This window comes from Centruroides sculpturatus, unplaced genomic scaffold, assembly GCF_000671375.1.
Source record: "Centruroides sculpturatus isolate CEXI.00-Female unplaced genomic scaffold, Cexi_2.0 scaffold664, whole genome shotgun sequence".
NCBI classification, from domain to species: Eukaryota; Metazoa; Arthropoda; class Arachnida; order Scorpiones; family Buthidae; genus Centruroides; species Centruroides sculpturatus.
The window spans coordinates 13,112-35,742 of NW_019384885.1; the positions used below are offsets into that span (position 1 = coordinate 13,112).

Here is a 22,631-nt window from a genome sequence, read left to right on the forward strand (position 1 = left end):
CGCTGGGAGAAAAAATCGGCCCGGAGCGGGACTCGAACCCACAACCCCTGCTTACCGTTCAGATGCGTTGCCAGTTACGCTATCTTCCAGTCCTATTTCCTATAGGACCTCCAGTCCTATTTCCTCTTCCAGCATATAGAAGCTAACTACAGTATATAACCATCGACGGTTTTTTTCTCCCAGCGGTTCTAAATTATTTAAATTAATTAATTTATTTATAATTATTAATATTAATAAGAGATGGCGCCTAACGCCTACCTCTAGAGCCAAATTGATTACGTAATTCATTTAGTAATTAGCCTAAAACTAGCCCGATAGATTTTCGGCATACGATTGGTGTTTAGATAAAATATTTGTAAGTTATAAATGTAAAAAATAAAAACAAATGATTATTGTATTAAGTTTGCTCTTTTCTGAGTGATCACCACCTGGAAACTAGAAAAACTAACCTTTCAGCACCCATAAACAGCAGCCAGATTCCATTGCCACGTGACCAGTCTTAACGGTGGAAACTGAATTCTAAGCTTGCAATGGTTTTCCATCATGTCGTGACAAATCTGGCCAATTGGAAACGACCAGAAGTGTAAAAGGAAATTAAAATTGCTCAAATTTAGGAGCAATAAGGGGTGCGGGTTAAGTTAGTCCTTTTTTTACAAAGAATTCTTTTTCTTTCAACCCATTAAACCATAGAAATATTGTCTGAACTACAAAAATTCACTGTTTCGGACCAAATTGTCGTTGTTGGACATTCTTACTGCTATAAAAACCTCTTTGGAGTTGCCCAAACTTAAACGGTGAAAACAGATGAAATAACTGAAAGGCATTCAACTTCGGTCCACTGTATCATTTCCAGAGGTGAGAAATATGAAATAGAGGAAATATTTGAATAAGATACATTTTTGTACATCATTTTGCAAAGCATTTGGATATTGTCAATATTTTTTGCTTGCAAAGAACCACTCTGGGAACAGAACTGACAAATCCTGCACCTCCTATTAATTTCTCTCTTAACTGATGCCAAAGGTTATTCTGTTGTCAGTTTGACTCGAAAACATCCCAACTTTGTTCTAAAACTCAGAGAACGATCAGAAGTAAAAATTCTTTCCCATCCACTCACTGCCAACAAAATTTATAATTTTTCCAAACATGATACGATCACCAGCTTAACCATTCCATCTGTCAGGTCAGATGATTATTCCCTTGACAACAATGTATGGACTGCATCCATGCATCCATCATTCAACATCCCTTTTATTTTTCATCCCTCTGACTTTCTCACCAAGTACACCATGTACTATAGAATTTAAACACTTTACTCAAATGTTTTAATAATTATAAAAAGGCAGAAAACAGCACCTTCTGTTACAAATACTGTAAAGCCATGGCTCTAAAAAATTTTCCTCTCCTGACATTTTCAGCTTCATGCTGAATTTCTTCATTATTATTGGAATTGAGTTCCAACTGTCCTATCAGGTGTATGGCCAACTGTCTGCGGTCAACCTCCCCACGACGGGCATGAAGATTTATCAGATATTCCAGAAGAGTCACATCCCAAATGCAGGGATAAAAGGTGTCGCAGCTATCGTTACAGATCTTCTCTCCCAGAGATTTAAAAATAGCAGAATAGGCTGGATCTTCCACACACTGTCCGAGAACAGCTGCCTGAAAGAAATTCTTGCAGTCAGTCACTGTGGAAAAAATAATAATCTATTCAACAATGCTAACTCACCTGAGTGTGACACTGGAGTTTGGTACAACAGTGGATCATATGTTTGTACTGAGCATCATCGAAGAGTGCCCGTGGCAGGGGCTGGCTGAAGTAGTCACTGCTGACCATGGCCGCTGATAGGTAATACTTGGTGGCAGCAGCGTGATGACCCCGAACTGAAAGAAATTGGGCAGAATTCAATAAGATCAGTTATATAAAGTACCTGAAAATGTTAAGCACCAAAGTGAGACAAAAGCATAAACAAAAAAGACTAGAAAGCATCTCCTGTTTCCATCCTCCCAATCACCATTGAATGACAATGAAGACGTCCACTGGGAAATTCTGTCAGCTTTATTTTTCATTTAACATATTATTTGTTCTCTCGTTACTGTTCAAATCTTCAAGTGTAAAGTAACAAATTTCCAATTGCAGTAGAAGGAAATGCATGGTTTGGAATTAATTGTAATTTCTATAGTCACTCCGCACAGAGGAAATTAAGCCTAGTACTCACATGCAAAAAATGGTCAACAGAAACCATTGACAGAATGGCCATAGGCTTCACCAACAAAAATGATGGTGTTTTGCCATCACTTTTGCTGGTGAAGCCATAAAATACAAAGTTCAAAATTTTCAATTTTCCCATGACAGATAGTGGAACGGTAAAAAACAGATCAATAGGAAGGCTGTTTATAAATTATGTCAAACATATGGGATGATAGAATTTGATTTGTGGAAGTTGACATGGATAAAAAGCATTATTTACACACTAATACATTAATATACACTCATTGCCATAAGTATAGCATACCAAGAAAGTTGTATTGCTGCAAAACTTGGCATGCAGATAGTCTCAAGCAGATATGGAAATGATTAGAGATACTGCATGATGGCTCATTCTGTAATGCCAACAGAAGACATTAAAGTGTTCCCCTTGGCCTTTAAAAAAGTGTGCAAAGTCATCCTGTCTGTAATTTACCTGTTGCAGAGAGACACTACATCACTAGAGATGTCTTTATGTCGCAATTGAAGACCATATGAACAAGTCACCAAGTTTGAGAGGGGAAGGATCATCACGCTGAGAGAAGCTGGATGTCATCTTGCTGAATAGCCCACCACCAAGGCCATTTTGACAACACTAAGGTGGTGTTGGGACCAGTGGATGAGAGATAACTCACACATGTAGCACCCAGGTCCTCTGACAACTATATATTTAGCTGACCATATCATTCTCTGTCATCCAAACACAAGTGGTGCCATCATTACAGACCCCTGTGTCTATCTGTACCATTTTGAGGCACCTGGAAGAGGAACATTTGTTAGCACAGAGACCATTATGTATGCTGCCAATGACACCATCTACAGTCACCTCCATTTGGAGCAACGTCTCCCCCGACAAGACTGGACTGTAATAGAATGGAACTATTTAAGTTCTCTTTGCTCTATCTTTCAGGCAGAACTCCTTGCAATTCTTCGTACAATTGAATGGAGTGGAAGCATCTATAATAACAAAAACTTTACAATCACCTTAGAAGCACTGTCCTTTAAGAAGAGAAGCCTTTACCCAATACTTGCTCAGAATGAATAACTACTAATTTAAGTGGATACAGTTGCACACAAACATTATCGGCAACAAGAGAACTGATTCTCTCACTAAGGATGTAGCCAGGGATAACACTCTTCCCATTTCACACAAAATATCCCTAAAGGTTCTGAAAGGAATTCTGTGGAATGAATTTATTAAAGAATGGTAGCAGGAATGGGATGAGGAAAACTATTACACAGTTTCTTTTCCAATATATACAATTATATTACAAGCAAATGGATTATAAAATTGTACATAAAAGTGATCAATTTTAGAGTTGAATTTCCTGTGATTAGTATAAGTTCTGCCTGGGCAACATCATCATCTGTATCTACTGTGATAGAATTGATGGTGTGGCTCCTATTACATATTTGAATGTTCAATGACTGAGGTAGAGAAACTAACTTAAATTTAACCTGTCCATTGTTAAAAATGATGGAAACTGGTCCTGCAAGTGCTGAGAGCTAGTTAGTAATCAGGAGACCTTTTTGTTGTTTCAGAGGCTTGTGAAGAAATACTTTAACATTATACTTATTTGTTAAACACAAAGTAACTCCTTTGCTGAATGTCATGACTTCTGTTGTAAATCGACATTTTACCTTTGTAAATACTTTCTTTTGTTATGTTTGTGTGCTCTGCATTTGGTTTATGAAAGCTCACTTTTATTAAAATCACACAAACTGGTATAATTTGATTTTCTTGTAATCTTATTTTATGTACCATCATGTTCTCTTTTGTACAGTTTTTTCTATGCCTGATTGTGCAATGCAGCATTAGGTTATGTACTTTGCTATGTTAATAAAACTAATGAAATAAAAAAAATGAATGGACTGAAACTGGGTCATCTACAGTGACAAATCCAGTTTTCGTTTCAGCACTGACAACAGCCGTGTTCATGTAGAGGATCCATAGTGAACACCTCAATTCTACCTAAGCTGTGGAATAGCACACCTCTCTACAGCTGGTGTGATGGTCTGGCCTGCCATTACATACATACTAGTAGTGTTCCAAAGAACCATGACAGCCCAGTGGTATGTTAGTGACATCCTGCAGCCATATGTGTTGCCTCTCATGGCAGGGTTCCCAAGAGCTATTCTCCAATAGGACAATGCTCGATCACACATAGTGTGTCACATGAATGCCTCCACCACATCGTCGCACTTCCCTGGCCTGCCTATTCTCCTAATCTGTCACCGATTGAATATGTCTGAGATCACCTGGGATGCCAAGTTGGACAGCCTAGAAGTTTGGCCAAACTAGAGGATCACTTGCAGCAACTGTGAACTAATATGCCACAGGATATCATACAGCACCTGTATGCCTCAAGATGCCCATATTACATCGTGTAGTCACACTAGAGATGGCCTAACTGGGTACTAGAACCTCCTTTCATTTGTAGTTTTTCCTGCTATAAATGATCCTTTTGCTTTCATTTTGTAATCGCTTACTTGTATCACTGTTACACTCAAATGTGTACAATTTCATTTGATTCTGACAATGCTTTGGTGTGCTAATTTTTACGGCAATGAGTGTATTTCATATTACTATTGAACTTAAATGTTAAAGTGAAATCACACCACCATGAAGGAATGCACATAACCACATACACATTGCAGGACCAGTAGTGGTGATACACTACTGGTCCTGCAATGATACACATACAAATGATTAAAAGAACAGATATGCAACAGACATCTGTTTATTCAGTAATGAATATGGCAGTTATACTCTCTCCTATTCACATTTCAGATTCTTTAACATTATAAAGTCAACACACCTTACTACTGAGAAAGCACATTTATCAAGCTAAACAAAAGTTTTCAACCCATTTCATGGGCCATCCTCAGGTTAACGACGTTCGAATGAATGGCTTTTCGAACATGTTCAAATTTAAATTATATTAGAACATACGTTGAAATAAGATTACGTAAACAAGCATAACGAAATTAATACAATAAACAAGAAAAATAAAATAAAATAAAATACAAAATACGGTAATTCCCCTTAATACAATATGTAAACATTTTTTATAATAACTCAGGGTTTATTGAGCCTGGTGGATGTATCTTCTTACGAGTTCTTTCTGATTATATATTTCCATGCCGACGGTAAAATGGTTGCATCTTGTTTAGCTTGATAAATGTGCTTTCTCAGTAGTAAGGTGTGTTGAAGTTATACTCTCAATGAAGCAATTAATGGTTTCCTGAAGTATCCCTTATCAAGGTGTGTTATTACACTATTACAGTGCATATGTTGTCTACAATATGTGGTGGTGCTCTCTGGTGCATCTCATGTCAGATTAGGACCCTTAGGTTTTCAATGAATGAGAGCTTTGATGAAACTGCTGGCCAGGGAAGGATGCAAATTATGTTCAGGCTGGTGAGCGTTCACTGTGTAGTTGGGCATTGTCTTGCTGGAACATTGTGTCAGGTGTGGACTGCACTAGTGGCTGAACCACAGGCCCCACAATTTGTGTTTCATACTGGTCCACTGCTAGAGTACTGTAAACGTGCACCAGGTCTGTCCACTGATGAAACATGTCACACATCACTGGATGGTATTCAGGTTGTGCCCAATGTAAATGGCAACTGTGCACATCAACAAACCATGGTTGCACAGCTCTAGGATACAATCTCATTCCCCATTCATTCAACAGTGGTATTCAGCTCTCTGTGTTCTCTGAGGCATTTTCTATGCTTATTCAAAACTTCAGCTGCTGTAAACCTTTGCCAATAGTATTTATGGCCCAAGCTGGCTGGTCTTTATAGCCTGAAACTGGGTACCAAGTGACCCAATACATATGCAAATTTAATTATTTGCATATCTGTCATCTCTACCAATCCTGCAATTTGGAGGCAGCTATGCATTCCTTCATGGTGTGGTTTCACTTTTGAGGAGCATATCTGTACCTACTGCATAAAGTATTCAGGATCATGTAATTGTAATTAGGAATATCAAATATTTTGGTACCCAAACTTCAAAACTATTTTGAAATATTTTTCTTACCCAAATTCTTCACTTGTGGTTTTTTTTATTTGTGATAAACTTTCTAAGTTTGCTTATGATCTTAACTAATATAACAAAGCAATCCTGATCAGCTCCATTTTTTACTACTGGCAGATGATAAGTGTTTCAACTGTGGAGTAATTTCTGCATGCAAATACTAGGCTTTATGGATGGTTGTAATACAGGTAATAGTACTTACCATACATAAAGTCGCCTCTGGTTTTTAACCAAGAAGAGTGAGTGGGATGAACGGTCAGTGCATGTCCCAGTACTTCATGCAGAGCGTCACCCACTGCTTGCACATTAAATGTGCTTGAACTAAAATTCAGAAATAAATAAATAAATTCATTTTGTTGAATGATGAATAAATAGAAATGAAAGGAAATGACTTTGAGTCCCAAAACTCACTTGCTGACGACGGCAGGCCACAATGCTGAATACTCTAAAAATATTTCACCGTTAGAATTATCCTGGAAAATAGATTTTAATAAATAAATATCGCCTTAAAGTAAACACCAAAAACAAAATGCTCAGCAATTTACCTTCAGTATATTGTATAACTTGGAAAGACACGAGATTACCACTGTTAAGACCAGAGTGTCCTGAAAAACAAAAGCCGTGCGTTGGGATGGTTAAACATTTGTTTTGTATCATTCAGACAAAAATGCTTAAAATACAAATAAAATTTAAAAATATATATATTAAGCAGAGAACAGAATTAGAAAACACTTACCACCAGTTTTCCAGTAAAATGAAGAAAATGAGACCTGTTTATCAAAATACAAAAATTATATTGTTCATTTATCCAGAAATTGACAAATTCATAATAGTAATATTTAGAAATTTATACCTAATTTACTTAAAAAAGAAAAAATATTAAGATAAACGAGCCCAGTTATGAACCTTCTTTGAGCCCAGGCCAACACTAATGGGTAGTAAAACTAACGCTGCAGTCAACACAGACTGCTATGGATGTCATATAAATTAGAATCAGGGTGCTGATGACAACTGAATGAAATTGCCAGACTGTCCCACAGTTGAGGTTGAATGTATTTATTACAGTGTAGACAGACATAGAATTAAAAAAAAAAAAGACAGATCTTGACAAACATTTCCTTTCAGCCACCAGAAACAATGTGGCAAATGAAAGTAAAAAGTCTTTCTGTCAATGTTATCCCATTGGTGGCCACCATCTGATTTTGGGAAACTCCAACAAAATCAGGGGTTTTAATAGTCAAAGCAGCAAATAACAAGTTCCACCTGGATACTAACCATTGCCTTAGTTTTTTAACCTGCGGGCATTGGCCTTAAAGACCAGTTTCTGTCTGGTCAAAAAATATGCCAGAAATGGAGGCTGCACAGCTTGCAGAAGTTAATCTTAAACTTTATCTTTAGGCCAACAGAAACATCCTACCCAGAAGTTTCTGTTAGCCTAAAGATAAAGATTGGATAATATATAAACATGCACTGGAAAGGTACTACTATAAAATAGATTATGGCTGAAAAAAGATAATTAAATTTGCACAGATTAATATGGACAGATAGGGTGTGTCCCAGCAGAGGTTTGGTAATATGATGCATATCACTCATTACAGTGGCGTAGTGTAGTAGGGCAGCCCGCCCTGGGCGGCACAATTTCACAATAAATAATAATAATATCTTGTAAAAATTTGAACCATTTCATTTCATATTTTTGTCGCACCTATGATTCAGACCGACTGAAATGAGCATGGGACATCCTGACAGTGCAGGAATCGACTCACCGTCCGCAACCTGTCGACCTTTCTTTTTTTGTTTTGTTTTTTGTTTGTACGATTCATTCGTATCCATATACACCTCCATTATCCAATAGAGCTAGGTCATCTAGGTCAGCGGTCCCCAACCTTTTTATCGCCGCGGACCGGTCAAAGTTTGATAATTTTACCGCGGCCCACTGAGGGGGGACGTTGATCGTTTATATTTTAGATTGACTTAATTTAATAATTTTAATTTAATTGTATTTAAACATGCCTTCAAAATAAAATACAGTTACACCAAAAAATGAATATAATGTGATTTAACATTTTAATTCACTAGAACGCTAAATCAATGAGAACCCTGAGCTTGTTTCATTGCAAGGAGACGGTTCCCTCTAGGGGTAATAGGAGACAATGACACCCGAAGTGTGTTTCTTACGTCCAGTTTATTCTGTTGTTCCGTCGTCCATTAAAAGTCGCACAAACCCGAGGAAATACACCATAGTAAATAAAATGGAAATAATTTAATGTTCCTTGGGCGGCCCGGTACCATTTGATCCACGGACCGGTACCGGTCCGCGGCCCGGGGGTTGGGGACCACTGATCTAGGTTACTTATGTTACTCCTACCCAAGTCTCCCTAGTCACTAACTGTAACTAATTTAGAACCGACATGCACTGCAAATTATTCTTCGCACTGCAAAATGACATACAAATGCATCAGGAACTTCTGTTTGAACAAACCTCACCTGCTGTCCGAGTCAGCAATTTTAAAAAGGTGGCAACACTTGCATGGAATTTTTCATTACTTATTCTGTGACAAAACTGAATTTTAGTCTTTTAAATTGAGATACCTAAATAAGGGGATGGCGAAATTTTCCTTTGCCCCGGGCAGCTGACACCCACACTACGCCACTGGCTCATTACATTAGTGCCCAGGAACATCCTTGGGCTGCTGCTGCTGTTATTAATAACAGGAACTGAAGTGGACAGTGTTGGATATTAATAATCTATCATTCCCTACACGTCATGTAATACAAGCAGTTGGTGATGATTTTGTGAGACCCGAAAGGCCCTGGGTCTAATTTAATAAATTTTATTAATAATGGTAAAATATTGACACATAATATTACTTCATTTTTGTGAAAAACTAGTGTTTTAGATGTGGGAAAAAACCAGATAACAGATGCTACTTCCTTTCACAGAAGAGAACATCCTCTGACTTTCCCTTATCTGGTTAAAAATCTCACTCAGATGGGAAATGGTTACCCCTCTTCGATTCCCCTTTCGTCCGTTCTCATGAAAGAGTTACTGGCCGATGATTGGTCGAAATTCAGGAGATATAAGGGAATTTAGTCCGAATTCAGGGAGTTCAGCGACAGTTCTGGAAGCGTCCAAACTCCATACGTTTTTCCTCTTGATGACCAACGCCCTTAAACGAGACTCATAGACTAAGTCCCAAGTCTGAACTTAGTAAAGATACTTTTATATTTGTGCACGTATTGATCTCCCATACGAAGAAGTAAATGAACTCTATCTACAAGGTGTCCCTTACAGACAGAGAAGAAGACGAACGTCAACTGAATCAGGTTGTATGTTTTATAACGAATTTTGTGAGCTCTCTCTCTCGATCGCGCATCAGTATAGAATAAGTCCAAGCCAATATCGTGTAATCTAATTGTCGTTTATTATCCCTCGTTCATTGACATTTGTATTCGTTGTTTTTGGATTATTAAATTTACACTTGTTAAATTTACTTAAATGTCTCTTAGATTGATTCCGAAACAGATCTCACACGCGTGTTTGTCCGCAGAATTTAATTGACAAACTGGTGTCAAGGAATCCTGACGAGCATCTGAACTTCGCAGTTCGGATCACATAGCGGTTATCGCTCTCCTATGAAATATTTAAGATCAGATCTAGTGATCTGCATCCTAGAGAACTAGTCCTACCGACTGGTGCCGATTAAGTGTTACAAGGGTACTACCTACTCCGTAACCCCGGCTACTCTCACAATTTATATATGTATGAAGTAAGTTTATATTTTCCACCAAGCATTAATATAGATATCAGCTTGGGTGAAATAGAAAGGTGCTTTGTTGATAGTATGCCTCACCTTTTAGTGGCCTTTATAGCTGTCCATGGGGGCCATATTTGTTACTGAATAAACAAGTGTCTATTGCATATTTTTATTTGTTCTTTTAATCATTTGCATATCTATCTATATAAATCTTAAAAAGTATTTCCTGGGGAACTTCTTATTTTTACTTCTATGTACAATACCTTTGCCAACAACCTTTTGAAAATGATGTATATATAAAATCAAAATATCAAATGTTGTTTTTAGTATAGTCATTTTAGTTCTGAAATTCAAAAATGCCTAAATGTTATCTTTCAAATGACAAAATATATTTAAAATTTAATATGATTATTGATGAGGCTAAAGATAAGGAAAATGAAAATGTGCCATCAACATGGGTGGAACCAAAGATAAATTTTGAAAATGCAGCAGCTGCAACTGAAAGTTATGTGCCATGAGACACCCTGTGTGAAGTTAGATTCATGAAAGTGTCAGCAGGGAGATGGAATACAAACTGCAAATGACCAGCCAGGAATAGTGTCGCAACTTTCCAAAGAAAACAGCTATCATTAACAAGCTTCCCAAACAGTTACAAACAATACTACAGAAAGGGGCATTTCAAAGGAAAAAACAAACAATCTTACAACTCAGCTTATTGACAGGTTGCCTTCCAATCAACTATTCTGGCAATATTTCTTGAAATCTGAACACAGCCAGATCTTCTCAAATCAATGAAGGCAGAGCAACACTGTTTTCATAAGTTAACTCATGTAAGATGTAAAACAGTAAAATAAAAGACTAAATAAAGTTTCACCTGGTTTTATTATTTTTTTTTATGATTTAATTTTTAAAATAATATGGATATGAACAATTATGAGTGAAAGATCTAACTGATGACAGAGTTGTGACACGGTGAAAGGAGGGAGTAACCACCTACCCTAATCTGTGCTCCAAACAGCTTGACTCAAGACTGAGCAGTTGTTGAAAGCACTAACTGCATTGCTGGCAAAGTTAACAACCCTATCTATCTAATTAAAACTGTATAATTTCCATGAACGTTGTCTAGAAATTTAAAAAAAAGAGACTAATGAGAATTAGGGCAAAAGGCATTGACTCCAAAACACAGGATTTAATTCCTCCTGCTTTTAGCAGATTAGATGAATGTCCTAACTTAAAACATATTCACCACCTAAAAAATGTAATAAATACTTACCTGCACATAAAATATAAGAAATTATGCTATTCTAATGATAAGCAGCTGTTACTTCAAGAAAGTATTTTATTTTATGAAACTTTAATTTTTTTAATATCAATTACAAAAACTGCTCTAATTCAAATTTTACTTTTTGGAGTTAATTCCTTCTGCATTTTTATGGCAGTACAAAATATACACTCATTGCCATAAAAATTACTGCACAAAGAAAGAGTTGTACAGTACAATTTTGTTCAATTCTGACATGTGTGAGTATATGTAAAGGATTACAAAATGAAAGCAAAAGGATCATTTATTGCAGGAAAAACTACAAATGAAAGGAGATTCTAGTACCTTGTTGGACCACCTCTAGCATGAATACATGATGTGATATGGATGGACATGGAGGCATACATGTGCCATATCATGTCCTGCATCATCTCAATCCACAGTTGAAGCAGTTTTCTAGTTTGGCCAAACTTGGCATCATAGACATGTGCAATCAGTGATGGATTGGGGGACTAGGCAGGCCAGAGAAGTGTGTCAATGTGGCAAAGCAGGCCTGTGACACCTTTGCTGTGTTTGGTTGAGCATCGTCCTGTACAAAAATGGCTCTTGGGAGCCCTGCCACGAGGGGCAAAATGTGTGCATGTAGGATGTCATGGTCCCTTGGATCACTAGTAGAGGTGACTGGCTGTCATATGTGATGGCATCCCAGACCATCATGTTGGCTGTGGGGGTGGTTTATTGCTCCAAAGCATAGGTAGGATTGAGGCGTTGACTAGAGCCTCCAGACACAAACATGATCATCATGCACAAACTGAATCTGGATTTATTGCTGTAGACAACCCAGTTCCATTCCATTGTGGTCCAATCGTGTTGGGAGTGACACCACTCCAAACTGAGACAATGGTTGGTGGTGTCAATGATACCCAGACATCTCAAAATGGTAAGGACAAACACAGTGGCCTATAATGATGGCACTACCTGTGTCTGATGGTGGACAATGATACAGTTGGCCATGTGCATGCTTGTCAAAGGACCAGGTGGTCCTCTCAGCAAGTGGTCTGCCGAAGACATCCTGACCTTGGGCACCATGTATGCAAGCCCCTCTCCTGTCCACTGGTCCCAACATCTCGTCACAGTGTTGTCAGAATGGCCTAGGTGGCAGGCTATTCAGCAAAATGACCATCCATCTTTCAACCTGATGATCCTTCCCCCTCAAACTCAGTTACTTGTTTATTTGGTCTTCGATTGACACAAAGGCATCTCTAGTGATGCAACATCCCTCTGCAAAAGGTAAACTACAGACAGGATGCCTTTGTGCACATTTTTTTAGGTCAAGCAGACAGCTTAATGCCTCTGCTGGCATTATGCAATGAGCAATCGTAACCATTTCCATATCTGCTTATGACTTATCTGCATACCAAGTTTCACAGTGATATGACAACTTCTTGGTGCACTAATTTTTATGGCAATGAGTGCAACATTGGGAAATTATGGTGATTGGTCAAATTTTGACTGCCCAGAAGCTCAAAATGCATGTGGGTGGGCATATATTTCTCATTTTATCTCAACACTGGAAAAATTGAACATTTCGAAACTTAGCATGGTATTTCTATATATGGGGCATTGATGCTATTAAAGTTTAATAATTAATGATCAGTGCAGTGGGGAAATAGAGGGTGGTCACATTGCATCTCAAGTGAAGTTGAACATAAAATTTACTTCTTACAGGCATTTGTAAATTTTTTAAAATTTCATCTCACCTTCAAAATGAAGCCTTTATAATAATTAACTAGCATATGTGCCCATTGAATTTCAATGGGATCTTAAAAAAAAAAAAAAAAAAAGGAAGGGGTGAGCTGGGCCACCCCTACTCTTTTTGCTCAACTCAACACTCACTCCTCTTTTCACTCAACCTGTGCAAAAGAATGCCAAAAATCCCTCATTCTTTCAATTTACTTCCTTCACTCGACCCTTTGGAGAATTGAGTAAAAAGAGCATGGAGGGTGGATAGAGCAAAGACAGCAACAAATATTTTTGAACTTAAACCTAATATTCAAGATATTCAAATGATCTTCAATCAAATTTGTGTTCAAATATTACAAACGTAATCTATTAGAAGAATATCAAATTCAATCTATTGTATTTATAAAAAAGAAACAAAAATAATTTTTGTGGTAAATAATGGGTTCATCTGAATTCAGCACCACTCTGCAACTAGCATACAGACCAATTCTTCCTTTCCACATTTATCCACCACTGCTCATTTTTACAATCTTAAAAAAAAAAAAAAAGAAAGAAAGAAAGAAAGAAATGGTACCTGCTGCAATCACAAAACCAGTGAGTGGATTACCAATTGTCATTCTGCATTACCATTGTTGTTGGACTGCAATTTGAAAAATTGTAGACCTATAAATTCTTATTTTCATCCATCCGTCTTTCCTTAATCTCAAGAATGGAGTTAGATAGACGAAAGACAAGACCATATATGTAAACCTTAGGGACAGGAAGCCCTGATTAACTATATGCAAACTTCTGATGAAAACCTGAAGTCATGTTATTTAAATTCAAAAATTTTCTCTCAATAGGTGTTAGATAGATAACCAGCATAACTCTATTGTTAAAGTAAAAGTATGATAAGTATGATGTACAGGGATAAGCCACTACTAATTTGAGGTGGAGACACATATTTTAAGTTAAATAAACTTAAAATTGAAGCCCAGCATTGTGACTGTCACAATAAATAATTGCTTGTTAGAAATGTGTTTCATTTACAATTCAATTACTATTCCAGATTTATATTTAATACTACTAAATAGTTATCTTGCTTATATACATAAATATGATGAAACCCAATAAATTTGTAAAGTCAAACAACCACCAGATTACATTGGGCTACTTTTTCATGATTATATTTAATTAATTACTAAATTTGTCATTAGAAGAAGGCATTAGCACCATCTCTTATTAAATTTAATAATTAAATTAATATTTATTAAATAATTTAGAATATTCTGGAAGAAAAGAATTGCCTGGCGTGGGACTCAAACCTGCAATTCCCACTTACTGCGTGGATGCATTGCCAGTTACTTCACTCAAGCCTCCATTTCAATCTCCTCTTCCAGACATATTTAAATACAGTGGGTGATCGGTTAACGAACATAATCCATTCCAAGACTTTGTTTGCTATCCGAATTGTTCGTTAACCGATTATCGATTTACCATAGGTTTCTATGGGAATTTGATTAATTGGTTCTGGAGACCCCCAAAATAAAAAAATATATACTTTCTTACTACCTTTATTTATATGTATTGATGATAATAAAAATACATACATACACAGTCTTGCATTTTTATTAGTCGTGTTTTTTTCTGTTTGAAAGGGTTAAAGAATCTGTCTAATGTCGATTGCTTTTCTCTCTTTTTCAGGATTTTTCGTAAGTAATTAATAGCATTGCAATTGCAGAAATCCCCAAGCCTTAACCTGGTTTGGATGCCATTCTAAGACATAGTTCAACATTTTCATTGCAGTAAAAAATTGTTTTTGTCTTCAGATTTAAAAATTAAAAAGTAATTTAACATGTGTATTTTTAAATGTAAAACAATGTTTTTGCATTAAGATAAAAATGAATAAAGAAACTTTTCTTTCTGAAAAAAGGAGTCTCCTTCTTTTTCTAACTTTTCCAGAAACTTTTCATTAAGTAGAAATTTACAAACTTTATTTTTAAAGCTAGCTATAACAATTTGTTTGGAAATACTTCTTTGATAATTATTTTTACATAAATTACTTTAACAATGATCTGGTATAACACAAAACACATCTTGGATATTAATGTAAAGTTACATTGGCATTTAAATTAGGTTACTCTGAAAATATTCATCGAATTATATTTAAATAACTTGCATACATCATTAATTCCAAAGATATTAAAAAATACTAAAAACACTTTTCTAGTTAGTTTATGGTTTTTTTTGTACTGTGTTATTCCATTTATTACTTTAAATTTAAATAAATTTCTTTCGAAGAACTATTAAACTAGGAAATATTCTCAATTTTTTTTATTTTATAAAGCTATGGTTAAATACCTGGATACAATACTGTGCATTGCTTCTCTCTGCATTTCTTTTATTATGCCAGAATTACTTCTTTTGTGCTGAATATTTATATTTGAAAATATTGGCAACACTAAAACAAATACAATCAAAATTTTCTCTCAAAATATTTAAAAACTTAAAATCTTAAAACTTATTATAAGTCTCCAATACCAGCATCCCATAAGTCTCTGGCAGAGGTTCTACTTCCTTTATTGGCGCAGATATCTCGACAGACAGAAGATAGAAGACAAGACAACTGTAAAAAAATAAAATAGCAATGCTTACATTTGGATTTATAATATGAAATTCAGATGAATTTTAATACAACTAACTCCAACATATCCATCTTGTCTTCCTTCTATTTCATTCAATGTATCCCAATCTCTGAGGTTTAATAAAACAATGGCAGATAAATCAACCAGAAAAACATCCGGAGGAGTTTCTGTTGAGGAAGAATACCATCCAATTTATATCATTGAAAAATTTCATTATTTAAAATTATCTGGTTTAGTTTACCTCTTTCTTGATAATATGATTTTATGCAGGATTTTGCCTTCTGAATAATTTCTTGACATTGTTTGGGATCTTGAAATTTATAAATGGGTGTTTCAATGGCTTCTAAAAGATCAGTGTGAAGAAGTTCCCAACCTATTAGCCAATTCAAACGTGATGCTCCGCTTCTCAATTCGTCCTGAATCATTCTATATAGTTCTCGAGCTCGAGTGTAGTTCTAAGAAAAAACTATTACTCTAAAGCATTTAATTATTAACAAAAAAAGTTAAACAATTAACTTACTTTGACTGTTCTGAGTTCTTTAGCTTTAGCCAATAAAATATAAATGACTTCTGATGACTGAACGTTTCTTACTAGAGAAGCAATATGTCGAGGGAGTTCCCACTGGACAAAACAACTTTTAAAATCAATAAAAATTATAAAACTAAATTAATTTTATTCATATTACCTTATGATAAAGCTTGGAAAGTGGTTTAGAACTAATCGACTGCAACCGTTTTACAAGAGAGCATATCACTTTGGGCGAAGAGGCTGAAAGTAGTTCTCGTTCTAGTTGTCCAACGACGACAGAAATATCATCTGTTAAAAATAATTTTGTTTTACAAACTAATATTTACTAAATTTTATAATCTATTGTTTAAATTTCCATAGAAATTTTGCTACAAATTGAAATAAACTGCCATTTATTTTGTAAATTCCTAGTATACTGTGGTATACCAGGTTTGAGTGCAGGATAACCGTATGACAAAGACAACAAGAACTTTACACAAACCTCAATGTATGAGGAAACAAAATTTATTCTGTGTAATTACACCCTAGTAGGTCTTAAAACATGAGACTCATTGGGTTCCTTTACGGTATAAATACAAAAAATCAAACGTGTACATACATCAAAACAAACAAAGGTAACATATACAATTGTCTTAGTGGTCGTACTACCCCCTCTTTCATATCCCCCGTACAATTACAATAATCGTTCCAAGTGTGGAGAGAACACTGCAATTATATTATGATGTTCAATAAAAATAAAGGTCTTACACTTGTCCTTAACAGTTCCCTTGGCAATTGGCATTAATTCCTTATCGATGATTGCAAAACTTTTGTGGATGAACTTGGATTGTCCTTTTTACTTAGTCCGACTTCCTAGCGTCCAAATTGCTTTCACTGGTAACTGAATTTCACTCTCACTCATAGCATGTGTGTAACAAGCAAGAGACTCCAAACAAAAAAAGATCTCTCCATGGTGAACACATCTGGATTTATATCTCCCACCATTAGGGAGTATGTCACTTACAAGTGGTCCAACCCTCACCCAATCAGCAGGTATACACTATGTACCTCATTAAAATCTGATGTCCCGATACAAAACGGAAAAACATGAATTTAGTACAATATATGACCCGATATAGAACAAACTAAACATGCACAATAAAAACTACAATCATATTAGTGCTGTAGCACTACAATTTAATACTACTAGTATTTCCTAACACAACTAAAATTCGTAATTTCATAAAGAATTTTACAATCATAAAATAGAAATGAGAAGAGTGGAATAATTATCAATTATTTATTATAATTAAGAGAATTTATTATGAAAAAAATTTTCTGGTTAAGTATTTTGAAACATTTTAAAATTGCTTTTTAAGCATTTAAATATATATATATGTGGAGCAGGCATGCTTATATAGATGCATGTGCATATATCAAATACATAATGTATGTATGTATGATGTAATTCCAGTAAGTACACCCTCTTTCTAAAAGAAAATTAGCCAATCTCCAAAATTAAAATGTCCTATTTTCAGAGTGATTTACAAGCTTAATAGAAATGCTTCCATTATTTCTAATGAGAAAAATTAATTCAGACTTTGAACGATTGAGTTCAAACATCTCCTGGAAGGAATTAAATTTGAAGTATAGTACAAGGCACCACTAGTGTGTATTAGCAGTATGTGTGAGGGTACAAACTCTTTTGCATTTGACTTGTATTTAAAATGTTTTTCAATATTCTTAAGATAAAACATTTTGTGTGAGCATTTTCTATTGTATTTGAAATCTGAACATTTCAAAATCCCACAAAAGTTAACCTTTCCATCAGAAGGCTTGGTTCTTGTCTAGTAAAGCCTAGAATCACATCAATCGTGTCAAAGTTACCAAGTATGAGAATTCTTGAGAAAGCCAGTATTACTAAGATTTGTGGTAACTTAAAGGTAACAATACTCTTATTAGGCTTGTAATTAGCATATACAAAATATTTTTGTTTTATTTGTGAAATGAGATAGTAAGGTGTGTGCAACTCACTATATCAAAACAAACCAACCTACCAGAAAATCCTCTCAGCCGGATATGAAGATCATAAAAAACAAACCACTGGTTAATTGTAAAAAGATTTTGCTTTCATTGTTATATATCAAATTGGAACTTACAAAAAGCTTTGTGGAGCGTATGAACCAAGAAAGTAAGGCCTACAAGTACTTAAGTAGAAAATTCCCTCAAATGATGCCAAATAGGTACAGTACTGTAGGTCCACATATTTGGGAGCTTATCAGAAACCACCACCAGTTTGATGAAATCCTAGAGGGTAGCAAGAAAGTTGCACAATAAAGTTTTTTGGGTGTTTTTTGCAGTTCTTTGAAAACAACAGAGCACAAAATTTCAAAGAGATTGTAGATGAGCTGCAGTTATGCTATCAAAAACTTGGTTGTAATGTATCTCTCAAAATCCACTTCCTGCATGCCCAAGTTGACTTCTCCAAGAATTGTGGAGCAATGTGAGCAATTTTATCAAGACACTGCAGCTATATAGTAGTAGTATGAAAGAAAGTGAAGTCCTAATGTGTTAGCAGACTACTGATGAAGAGTAACCAGGGAGGCTCCAGAAGATACCTAAAAAAAATAAGCCAAGCAAAAACACAGAACCTAATACTTATGTAATGTATTTCTCAAATGTTAGTTAATCTTTGTTACTTTGTTCAGTGACATAATTTAAGTTATGTAAAAAAAGTAGTGTAATTTATTGTTTTTATTTTTCATTTTTTACAATTTACTTTTAAATTGATATTTTATGGCTGAGTTTTACTAATAATGATGATTTCACATCATTTATGTGATTCACTTCAAAATTTGATGAATTTTTGCACTAACTAATTTTAGAACATACAGTACATTATACTCTCAATTATGTGGGCCAATAATGAAGAACATGCAAGAAAAATCAAAAACAGACATAATCCAACATATATTTCTTAGGAAATAAAGTCTGGATGCTGTCCTCAGTGATTTTTAGTCTTCAAATCCTTACCATGCACTGATTTTGTATCAGCAGGTACATTGAATATTCTTTGGTGAGCTGATTCATTGAATCACGATTTGTGTCATTCCACTTATATTCATGACAAATGTCATTGCTGGATGTGAGAAATTTCTAGAAGCTTCAGTTCAAATTGTCTCACCTAGATGGCGTCATTTTGTTCAAAATTGTGTGGTTGGCACCAATTTTGTTTGGCCAATTTTGTGTCAAAAGAAAAAGCTGTTGCACTCATAATCTGCAAACCAAATTATCCATGCAAATAATTGAGAGTATACTGTAGTCCAAAGACTAGTTAGTACAAATAATTCATCAATTTTTCAAATACATATTTTGATATTATATGGAACCCTTATTTCTGGAAGTACAGCTAAGCATTTTTGTTTATGATCATATTTTATCATGCTACGGTCAAATGAATGTAAAAACCTAAATTGAAGGCATTTACAATGTCAAAATTTGTCAAACAGTATAATAAGCAAATAGAAGCAGCACCATAAAGTAACATTGGTATGACATTACACAGTGACTGACATTTCAAAACTATATATATGATACATATTTTTTTTTTGTGTTACAGTTAGTTTCAGTATCACATGCTTTAAAGCTGTTTCTTCTGTTGTCTACTTTATTTTAATTTTTTCCTTGTTATTTACTTATGTTTTGGGCTTGATACACACAGATGCAATAGAAATGTCTCTATACAAAACATTGTTCAATACAGAGTAAATATGCTTAAAATTGCTTTTTCAATGCTTTACATAGGTTCCATTGATCAAACAAAATGCAAAAACATTGTCTAATGACATTTTTCACAAATTACAATCCTTTATCATCATCACAAAATTATACAATAAATAAGTGACAGCTTCCTAATAATTTTTGCTTGATCAGTGTGGGTTAAAATGTTTTAGTATTAACAAATTTTCTGTATAAAGACATTTTTACCTGAGGGAAGTAATCTCTTGTCAGACATAATTACACAAGTTTAAGTATGCTTAAATTTGTCAGATGTGCAACCAGGAATCCTCAATCACGCAGGCAAAACATTTTCTCGTATGCATGCATTTTTAGTCATTTTCCACATTTAGCTCACATTTACATTTATAGTTAATATGGAGATATAATAATATGAACACACCTGAATTCTATTTGCCGAGTTTTTTCTCTTTATTCAAACGTTTTCAGCCTATCCAAATAGGCTGAAAACGTTTGAATAAAGAGAAAAAACTCGGCAAATAGAATTCAGGTGTGTTCATATTATTATATCTCCATATTAACTATAAATGTAAATGTGAGCTAAATGTGGAAAATGACTAAAAATGCATGCATACGAGAAAATGTTTTGCCTGCGTGATTGAGGATTCCTGGTTGCACATCTGACAAATTTAAGCATACTTAAACTTGTGTAATTATGTCTGACAAGAGATTACTTCCCTCAGGTAAAAATGTCTTTATACAGAAAATTTGTTAGATACTAAAACATTTTAACCCACACTGATCAAGCAAAAATTATTAGGAAGCTGTCACTTATTTATTGTATAATTTTGTGATGATGATAAAGGATTGTAATTTGTGAAAAATGTCATTAGACAATGTTTTTGCATTTTGTTTGATCAATGGAACCTATGTAAAGCATTGAAAAAGCAATTTTAAGCATATTTACTCTGTATTGAACAATGTTTTGTATAGAGACATTTCTATTGCATCTGTGTGTATCAAGCCCAAAACATAAGTAAATAACAAGGAAAAAATTAAAATAAAGTAGACAACAGAAGAAACAGCTTTAAAGCATGTGATACTGAAACTAACTGTAACACAAAAAAAAAATATGTATCATATATATAGTTTTGAAATGTCAGTCACTGTGTAATGTCATACCAATGTTACTTTATGGTGCTGCTTCTATTTGCTTATTATACTGTTTGACAAATTTTGACATTGTAAATGCCTTCAATTTAGGTTTTTACATTCATTTGACCGTAGCATGATAAAATATGATCATAAACAAAAATGCTTAGCTGTACTTCCAGAAATAAGGGTTCCATATAATATCAAAATATGTATTTGAAAAATTGATGAATTATTTGTACTAACTAGTCTTTGGACTACAGTATACTCTCAATTATTTGCATGGATAATTTGGTTTGCAGATTATGAGTGCAACAGCTTTTTCTTTTGACACAAAATTGGCCAAACAAAATTGGTGCCAACCACACAATTTTGAACAAAATGACGCCATCTAGGTGAGACAATTTGAACTGAAGCTTCTAGAAATTTCTCACATCCAGCAATGACATTTGTCATGAATATAAGTGGAATGACACAAATCGTGATTCAATGAATCAGCTCACCAAAGAATATTCAATGTACCTGCTGATACAAAATCAGTGCATGGTAAGGATTTGAAGACTAAAAATCACTGAGGACAGCATCCAGACTTTATTTCCTAAGAAATATATGTTGGATTATGTCTGTTTTTGATTTTTCTTGCATGTTCTTCATTATTGGCCCACATAATTGAGAGTATAATGTACTGTATGTTCTAAAATTAGTTAGTGCAAAAATTCATCAAATTTTGAAGTGAATCACACAAATGATGTGAAATCATCATTATTAGTAAAACTCAGCCATAAAATATCAATTTAAAAGTAAATTGTAAAAAATGAAAAATAAAAACAATAAATTACACTACTTTTTTTACATAACTTAAATTATGTCACTGAACAAAGTAACAAAGATTAACTAACATTTGAAAAATACATTACATAAGTATTAGGTTCTGTGTTTTTGCTTGGCTTATTTTTTTTAGGTATCTTCTGGAGCCTCCCTGGTTACTCTTCATCAGTAGTCTGCTAACACATTAGGACTTCACTTTCTTTCATACTACTACTATATAGCTGCAGTGTCTTGATAAAATTGCTCACATTGCTCCACAATTCTTGGAGAAGTCAACNGCGCTATAGTCACTGAGACTGTTGGTGTGTTTTTCAGCATGAGGCCATCATCGTTGTTGTTGATCATGCTAATAAAATCATCGATTTTTTTCTCATTCTTCCAAACTACAAAGACATCGTCAACATATCTTTTAAAGTAAACAATGTCATTTAAGAACACACAAAGAGCACTTTTTTCCAATCTTCTTAATACAAGCTCACACAACAGTCCCAACATGGGACTTCCCATAGGGCATCAATTCTAGAGATTCTGAAGGGTTGCCTTCGGCCTGGAAATACTTTATCAAACGATTGGACAGCTCTTAATTTATTGCGGTGATTTTAATATTTTTTTTTTTTTTGCATAAAGTGCATTTCACTGAATTTCTATATAATGTTTTAATATTTTTTTAATATTTAATTAACCTATGCTTATTTTTATCATATCTTTCCAGTACCCTAGCGATCT

General features: G+C 34.7%; 1 protein-coding gene across 1 annotated transcript in view; it reads right to left on the reverse strand.

Moving 5' to 3' along the window:
• Nucleotides 1–271: 271 nt before the first annotated feature.
• The window catches only part of LOC111631108 (integrator complex subunit 8-like), an 80,113-nt gene continuing 57,753 nt past the window's right edge, over nucleotides 272–22,631 (reverse strand). The window contains exons 14-25 of the mRNA XM_023375306.1: nucleotides 16,366–16,496; nucleotides 16,200–16,301; nucleotides 15,921–16,134; nucleotides 15,737–15,846; nucleotides 15,576–15,660; nucleotides 15,396–15,495; nucleotides 7,030–7,063; nucleotides 6,839–6,898; nucleotides 6,705–6,766; nucleotides 6,496–6,614; nucleotides 1,730–1,884; nucleotides 272–1,662 (exon numbers count right to left, since the gene is read on the reverse strand). Coding sequence (XP_023231074.1) covers nucleotides 1,363–1,662; nucleotides 1,730–1,884; nucleotides 6,496–6,614; nucleotides 6,705–6,766; nucleotides 6,839–6,898; nucleotides 7,030–7,063; nucleotides 15,396–15,495; nucleotides 15,576–15,660; nucleotides 15,737–15,846; nucleotides 15,921–16,134; nucleotides 16,200–16,301; nucleotides 16,366–16,496 — 1,472 coding nt within the window. The 3' untranslated portion in view covers nucleotides 272–1,362. The remainder of the gene's footprint in view (nucleotides 1,663–1,729; nucleotides 1,885–6,495; nucleotides 6,615–6,704; nucleotides 6,767–6,838; nucleotides 6,899–7,029; nucleotides 7,064–15,395; nucleotides 15,496–15,575; nucleotides 15,661–15,736; nucleotides 15,847–15,920; nucleotides 16,135–16,199; nucleotides 16,302–16,365; nucleotides 16,497–22,631) is intronic.